This window comes from Myotis brandtii, unplaced genomic scaffold, assembly GCF_000412655.1.
Source record: "Myotis brandtii unplaced genomic scaffold, ASM41265v1 scaffold100, whole genome shotgun sequence".
Classification (NCBI taxonomy): domain Eukaryota; kingdom Metazoa; phylum Chordata; class Mammalia; order Chiroptera; family Vespertilionidae; genus Myotis; species Myotis brandtii.
In genome coordinates, this window is record NW_005353326.1 from 563,695 (window position 1) to 572,070 (window position 8,376).

An 8,376-nucleotide genomic window follows, 5' to 3' on the forward strand; every position below is an offset into this window, starting at 1 on the left:
AGTGGCCTGTGCTGTGTGATTTGAGTTATTAGTGCTGTATTCTATTCTGCCTTTTGTATTTGTATGTGAAATATTTCAAACACACAGACAAGAAAAGGATTTTGCTTTTCTTTTTACATATTGTTTTTTGAGCTTCAGTGTTCAGTTAGGTAATTGGGTGCAGACAGGTAATGAACATAGTGATTGGGCAGGAGCTGGAACTTGGATCCTAGTTGTTGGCCCCAGCTCTCTGGTTCTCCTGTGTCTGTCACCCCTCTACTACCGCTGGAATTCCTCATGGATGTGGTAAGGCATTGGTGATGCAGCATACTGCGGGCTGGAACAGTAATGCCCCAGGGACTCGAGGTCAGAGTGCTGCCCATGTCTGGAGCAAGGCCAGGGGCAAATGCATCATCTTCCAACAGCTCTCCAGTCAGTGGCAGAGCCGAGCTGAGACCCAAACCCAAGCTGTAGCTCGGCTCCACCGTGGGACAGAGGGTGTGTTATCACCACGGACTTACAAAATTCCTTAAGCATTGTAGAAATGGTGGAAAGAAGTCTATTTTGAGAGTTTAAGGAAAGTAAGCCCCTCCTGTCTTTGTGCTTCTCTCCAGATCCTTGGGAAGCTGAAGGGTCTTGCCTTGGATGCTGAGGCGGAGTTGGAGAGACAGGATGAGGCATTGGATGGCATCACCACTGCTGTGGACCGGGCAACCTTAACCATTGACAAGCACAATCGACGAGTGAAAAAACTGACCTAGAAGGACAAGAGAGGGTAGAGGTGAGAGCTTTTGATGAGAATCGCATCTCAGTATGTTGTCCTCAACCCCTGCATGCTGCCTTCAGATGACCACAGGAGGTCATTCTCAGGGCCAGAGAAAAACTTGCGGTCCTGCCTCAGAGGCATACTTGCCTCAGGACAAAGGCTGCTGTGAAGGACCTGGGCAGCCACGGAGGGGTCCTCTGCAGGGCCCTGAAGGTGCAGCTGCAGGAGAGGAGTTCTGCCTGTGGACACAGCAAACGGTATCCCGCCAAGGCCCTCTTGAGCTGCTGGTGCCGTCAGGAGCACCCATGCACTCAAGCACGTGGCTGAGCCCTGGTGAGCCCTGCACAGCTGCGTGGTGGCTCTTCATTCAGATGCTGGTCTGCACCCAGCACTGAGGGACCACTTTGCATGGCCTTATCCCAGGTCTCCAGCATCACCAGTAGCTGCATTATCATCCTTTCTCCACTCTTGTTGGGCGTAAAAGGAAGGTTTAAGCCTCTGTGAATAAAATCTGCTTTTTTTTAACTGTGGGTCTAAGCACTGCAGGTGTACCTTGTATCGGCACAGTCCCTTCTCCAGGACCACATGCCTGAGCCTGCTCCCCTCTGTGGGCCGCTAAGCAACCCACCGCCCTCACTTGTTCCATCTCTCTGGTGGGAAGGCCAGTTTCTTTTTGGTTGTATTGTCATTTTCTAACTAAAGCTAAGAGTCTAGCATACCTTGAGGTCATCATATACTAGTAAACACCTGAAATACTATTTCATTGCTCAGTTTTTAGCCAAAGGTGAAAATAGTATATATTGCACCTATTTAAAAGGTTTTGATTTTTGCTTTTACTGCCCCATTTCTGTCCAGAAACAAAAGAGAAATGGTAGTGTTAGGATTTTTTGTGAAGATACACACTGATGCTGCTTTTTGCTTGGTTTGGTGTCTATGAGAGGGCCCCTTGGGGGATGAGGGGAAAGTGGAGGAGCGTGCATCTCCCAGACCGCTTTGAAATAGCATCCTGGGAGGCTGTACACAGAGAGGCTCCTTGGATCTTGAGGAGTGTCTACAGTTCCTGGAACAGCGCCTTCAGGCCCTGTGCTGCTGTGTTTGGAGTCCTAGGTGGGTTCAGGGAACTGCCCTGGGCAGTGCTAGATTTCTGAGCTGACCTTAGGAATTCCACACAGAGTATACGACAACAGGAGTGTGCTCTCCAGGTTTGGAGGCCAGAAGTCCAAGGTCAGGGTGTTGCAGGGCTACGCTTCCTCCTGAGGCACTTAGAAGCTTCCAGTAGCAGAAAATCCATCTGAGTTGATGACTCGAGCCCAAAACACAGAAACCTATCTGTTTAAACCCACTAACAATAGCCAGGCTGAGGCAAAAGTGCCAAAAACCCTGACACTAAGAACTCCCACAGCCCCTGCTCCCCCAGGTGCTCACTTCTACCTCCCACTGCTTCCCACCCCAGGTGCACTAACTCCACCTTTCCTGGCCCCTCCACACTAGGAGCACAAATACCAATTCCTTAGACTAGCACATCCAGGGCGATGCAACTTCATCCTCCAGTGCTCCCACTGCCAGTTCTCTGTCTTCATCTTCACTGTCCCCCTCACCTGGTGCACTGTCTTCACCTTACACTTTCACCCTAGGGAGAAACATGAGGGGAGTGGACCTTATGATACTCAGATGCTAGACCGGAGAAAGGAGTTCAGCAGGCAGGCTAGTGATCTCTTGCATCCAGATAGCACGTGCCCTGATGGCTCCCACCAAGTGGATCAGGTTATTAGACCCTCTAGAGCCATTGTCATCATCATTAGTTGGCATAGAGCATGTTGTCTCCGGTCCTGCTTTCCCTCTCCTGAGTTGGAGCTTACCTTCTGACACTGATGTTGGGCCTGTGTGTGGGGTTGATCTCTCCACATGCATCATTCCTGCACCAAAATCTGTCTGCTCTTTACCCTGTCAGTATTTTTGTCAGTTTGTTATAACCCTGTAAGATGTTTGCAGTTCCTAAAACTTAATGTGAGCTTAGTTACTCTCTATATGAAGGTAGACACAGTGTAAGTCCTTCGAATGCAACTAAATGAAACAGCTCTGACATTTCATCAGAAAAGGCTGATTCCGCCCTACTGGTGTGGCTCAGTGATTCAGCATCAACCCATGAACCAAGAGGTCACAGTTTGATTTCTGGTCAGGGAACATGCCTGGATTGTGGGCTCAGGGATGTCCAGGAGGAAGCTAGTCGATGATGTTTTTCCTCATCAATGTTTCTCTCTATCCCTCTCCCTTCTTCTCTCTCTAAAAATCAATAAAAGAGGGGGCTGATTCTTTTGTTAGCTTAGGGCAGGGGTCAGCAGACTTACTGTAAAAGTACAGGGAGTAACTTCATCTTTTGAGCCATATTGGTGTCTGTCACGACATCTTAGGTCTGCTGTTTATGTGAAGATGGCCTGGACTTGTGAGCAATGGGTATGCTGGTTCCAATAAAACTACCTGTGAAATTGGAATTCCATGCGTCACAAAATGGTATTCTTGTTTTGATTTTCTTTCAACCAGTAAAAATTCAAGTAGGTCCTTCGCATGCAGGCCGCAGGGGAGCAGGCTGCTGTGCTTGCTCACCTGCCCAGCAGGTATGGCCTCCAAGGCTACAGCCACAGTTCAGCAATGTCTGTGCTGGAGGGTGACTCACTGCCCTTCTTAGCCCCCAACTGAAGAGTGGCCTCAGCCCTCATCATGACACTGCTGCCAATGCCAGTCCAGGTTTACAGCCGGAGACCTTCACCACCTCATTTTCCGTCTGTGCTCCGCTGTCCAGAGCTTTGCAGACATTTGGTCCTATTCCTGCGAAAGCAGAGCTTGGAATAGGGGCACAGTGGAAAGGGGCGGGGGGGGGGAGGGGGCAAGATGAGGAAAGGCCCGTGCTGGTTTTCACAAGTGATCTTCCCTGGATGCCCCAAATCAGCACACAGAAATTTTAGGAGAGAAGAAAAAACAAAAACCCATCAGTCCTTGAGATATTTCCAAAACCACAGAAAACTCAACTGTATGCAATCAGGGTGGGGGCTTGATTTGGTTTGGGGTTGGGTGAAATGCCCTCCAGGAAGGAGGCAGCTGTATTGGTTGAGGCATTTACCCTGGCGTGAGACCACTTTACAAGGAGGCCCCTCCAAGGCCCCACAGCCTCACCTGGAAGGAGCCCCCTACCCTTTCAGTGCTGCCAGTTTAATTATTAGCTGTAGGTTTTATTAAAACTTGAAAGACACCCAAATTGTAGTTAGGTTTCACATTGCAACTGATCTCCACATATCCACATGGTATTTCCAGCTTTTGGCACCCTTCTGGAAACGTGGGATAGCAATGGACTTGTCGAGGAGGCAATTTTCCCTGATTCATTTTGAAAGTGAAAAGCCACAGGGCTGGTCCTCCAACTCATCAGAAGGCAAGGGTGGTCCTGCTTCCCAGAGGGTCATTTGGTCTTATCCTCCCCTCAGCTTCCTCAGTGAGAAGCAGGTCTGTGAGGCAGAGCGGGGAAAACATCCGTTCTCAGGCACCAGAAGCTGCTTGCTGCTGGGAGAGCCATAGAGGGCCATGTATAGTTTCTAGAGTGAAGGCCATTGAGCCCGGACAGAGAGACCTGGGCTACAGGGCCAGGACCTAGGAGCAAGACCGGCTCAAGGCTGTGCTCCATGGCCCTGACTGCACATCCAGGGCTCCTGTGGATGTGGGCACACATCCTGAAGCTGTGGCTGCCATCCTATCACACACAGCTGCTGCCCTAAGGTACCAGTACCACAGGATCCTCCAGCACAGTCTCCCATTGAGTCTTAAGCAGCACCTGCTCCTCAGGGCCCTTGAATTTTATTCACCATCTCTTATCCCCACCTCTGCCCCTTCCTATCAGTCTGCAGGCAGAGGTGGTCTCTGGAGGCTTTGAAGCTTTGCCTGATCTAATTAGTCAGAAACATTGTTTTACACTGTCCTGCACTAGATATTGAGAGGAGAAGGAGGTCTATGTAAAATACATAGTCACAAACCCAACAGGCAGCCAAAAGGAGGAGACAGAGAACCCGCAAATGAAAGAACAAGATAATTCTCCAGAAGAAGAGCTAAATGAAATGGAGATAAGAAATATATCTGATATAGAGTTTAGAGTAATGGGTGGTAAAGATGCTCAACAGCATGAGAAAAAAATTTATTAACTATGAAAACAAATAAAGAACGACATAGCACAAATAAAGAACACATTGGAAGGAATACACAATAGACTAAGGGAAGATGAGGATCAAATCAGTGAATTAGAAGACAGGATTGAAAAAAATCAGAGAACCATAAAGAAAAAACAAAAAACAGGAGGAGAGCTTAAGGGAGCTGTAGAACAATGTGAAATTCGAATAGCAGGTTTGCCCGAAGAGGCAGAAAGGGAGAAAGGGACAGAGAACATGTTTGAAGAAATAATGGCAGAAAACTTCCCTGACCTGGTAAAATCCTGGGGAGGGAAGTGTCCTTTCTGCTCAAGCAGGGTCATGTTTCCTAGATGAGTACAGGGCTCTCGCCCATGGTATGTTTGCAGAAGCCCAGCTGGATGCAAAGGAGGGTTTGGGCCTGGTGGGTGTCCCTGGATGTGCACCAATGGCTTGAGGCTGCTGTCTTGTGGGGGTCTCCTCCTTTACATACTCTCAACTGCCCCACTGCCTCAGCGCTCTTTTTGTTCCATGTTCGGCACATGCAGCTGCTGCTGGGAAGTTAATGAGGCCAGCCCATGTCCAGAGGCTCTGGGGCAGATGCCCTGGAAAAGGGGGAGCAGCCATTGCTGGGCTCCTGCACCATGGGGGTGAGGACAAACACAAAGCACAGCCTCATGAGGTCCCTGGGATACAGTAGCTTGGGCCTTGGGCTGCATTTTCCAATGGAAGTGATGTGCCAGAGCAGCGGTCACCAACCTTTCGGACCTCACGGCCCACCGGTTGGCCACCGCTGCTCCAGAGGGTGGTTTGGTTCTGAATGTGGGACAACATTGAGACCCTCCACTAGGGAGTGAAGATTAGAAAAGAGGATGATGGGAGCGGGTCAGACAGGGCCCATTCCTAGTACCCAGTAAGTGCTTCCTCTGAAAATCAGATGTTCATGTCTGCTCCAATGCTCAGAGGGTCCCCAGTAAGAAGGTCTGTTTACTCCTCTTATAGGTGAGGGGATAGACAGTTGCACCCGCCCAGGGTCCGTGCTTGAGTCTCTGGCAGTTTCTGTCCTCTCTACACGCTAGGTCCTGACTGCTCAGGAGAGCGAGCATGCAGGGTGGACAGTGGTGAGAAGGAAAAGGGTCCCAGGTTGTGAGATATGGCCAGAACAGGCCAAAGCTGCTCAGGGTGCACATACATACCAGAGTCTACAGGTGCAAACCCACCTATTCAAGGACCATCTCAGAGTAAACTAGATTCCTACCAGAGGTGGGAGCTGCTTGCTGAACTCACACAATGCCTTTCTTTCCATTGATCTTATCCATGTGGGACATGGCCCTGACAAGGTAGGAGCAATATGGGGGATTGGTGGGTGGGTGGATTAAGATGCCCTCGAAGGTACAGGGTCCTGGGGAACCAGTGCTGGGGCAGGAAACCCTGAACTATAACTGATAAATGCTGGAGGCTCAGTGTGGACAAGACTGAGTGCAAAACTCCAGGAGAGAGGGGGTTTAAAAATAGGGGTAGAGTGATGTGCTTCAAGACATGCTCCCAGGGCCAAACTGCAATTACAACCAAAATACAGAAAAAGTTTCTGAATAATCAATGGAAGACTTGCTAGAAAGAACCCTGATAACCGAAAACAGAAAGTGGAGACAGCATAGAGACTGGTAGGAGGGGTGGAGGTGTGAAAGGGATGGCTGGGTTCCACAGACAGAACTGAAATTCCAGAGAGATATCTCAACTGTGGGGAGTTCTGAAGATGTGTGAGAAGAAGCCAGAATGGGGTGCTCAAGGGTTAGAGCTGAGAAAGCAGACACCCCAGTATCCTGTGCTGAGTCATTCCCTCATGCTGCAGAGGTCATCTTTCTCATGCAGACATTTGCTATCACACAAGTTCAGGAGTCACAGAGAGTTCCAAGCAAGAAGAACCTAAGCAGGCCCACACCCACACATATCATAATTAAAATGCCAAAAATTAAAGACGAAGAATCTTAAAGGCATCAAGAGAAAAGCAAACTGTTACCTACAAAGGAGCTCCAATAAGGCTGATACCTGATTTCTCATCAGAAACTCTACAGGCCAGAAGGAAAAGCAAATTACCTACAAAGGAGCTCCAATAAGGCTGATACCTGATTTCTCATCAGAAACTCTACAGGCCAGAAGAGAATGGCATGAAGTACTCAAGGTAATGCAAAGCAAGGATCTGAGACCAAGATTACTATATCCAGCAAGGCTATCATTCAAAATAGTGAAATTAAGAGCTTCCCGGACCAAAAAAAAAAGGCTATAGGAGTACATCACAACCAAGCCAGCATTACAAGAAATGCTAATGGGACTGCTGTAATGAGAAGAAATAGAGACAGAAACCCATGCATACAGAATTAAAGTGGCAATAAATAAGTACTTATCTACACTAATAAAAGAGAAACATGGTAATTGGCGTACGACCGCTACCCTTGTCATTGGCTAATCAGTGAGTATATGCAAATTAACTGTCAGCCAAGATGGCGGCCGGCAGCCAGGCACTGAAGCGAGCAGGGAGGCTTGCTTGCTGCAGACTCCAACGTTCACAGCCTCACTTGCCAGCCTCTCAGCTGCAACTCTAAGCAACTATATACTATGTTGCAAATAAGAAGCTAAACAAAACCCCAGAAAAGGGCTTCCATTCAGCCGGGCTCGGACCGCAACATTGTATCTATGTTTTCAGCAGCGAGGCCTCAGAGCTAAAGCTGCCCCAGAATAAAAAAAAAAAAAGAAAAGAAAACAAGGAGCGGTTGGAAGCTTTAGTCACTCGCCAGCCGGAAAACAGCCCTCAGCCCCTCACCCAGACTGGCCAGGCACCCCAGTGGGGACCCCCACCCTGATCCAGGACACCCTTCAGGGCAAACCAGCCAGCCCCTACCCATGCACCAGGCCTCTATCCTATATAGTAAAAGGGTAATATGCCTCCCAGCACCGGGATCAGCGGAGCAGCGAGGCTCCCGGCACCGGGATCAGCATGACAGGGGGCAGCGCCCAAACCCCCGGATCGCCCTGTGGCTCTGTGAGTGACAGGGGGCGGGGCCACAACCTCCCTATCCGCCCTACTCTGTTCGTGACAGGGGAAGGCACCCCAACCCCCTGATCAGCCCTCCTCTGTGCCTGATAGGGGGGAGCTCCCCAATCTCCTAACTGCCCTGGGGCTCTGTGTGTGACAGGGTGCGGCGCCCCAACCACCCCCCCACCACGGGCCCTGCTCTGTGCCTGATAGGGGGGAGCTCCCCAATCCCCTGATCGCCCTGTGGCTCTGTGAGTGACAGGGGGCGGGGCCACAACCTCCCTATCCGCCCTACTCTGTTCGTGACAGGGGAAGGCACCCCAACCCCCTGATCAGCCCTCCTCTGTGCCTGATAGGGGGGAGCTCCCCAATCCCCTGATTGCCCTGCGGCTCTGTGTGTGACAGGCTGCGGCGCCCCAACCACCCCCCCC

The 8,376-nt window shown here is 50.1% G+C and overlaps 1 protein-coding gene across 3 annotated transcripts in view; it reads left to right on the forward strand.

The window, feature by feature from the left end:
* The window catches only part of SNAP47 (synaptosomal-associated protein, 47kDa), a 119,039-nt gene that overhangs the window by 83,189 nt on the left and 27,474 nt on the right, over nt 1-8,376 (forward strand). For 2 of the 3 annotated variants that reach the window (XM_005853180.2, XM_005853179.2), the window contains exon 5: nt 594-760. In XM_005853180.2, the coding sequence (XP_005853242.1) occupies nt 594-740 (147 nt within the window). In that variant the 3' untranslated portion in view covers nt 741-760. Of the gene's footprint in view, nt 1-593; nt 3,238-8,376 lie in introns of those variants that run through there. The other variant, XM_005853178.2, reaches the window with a different exon arrangement.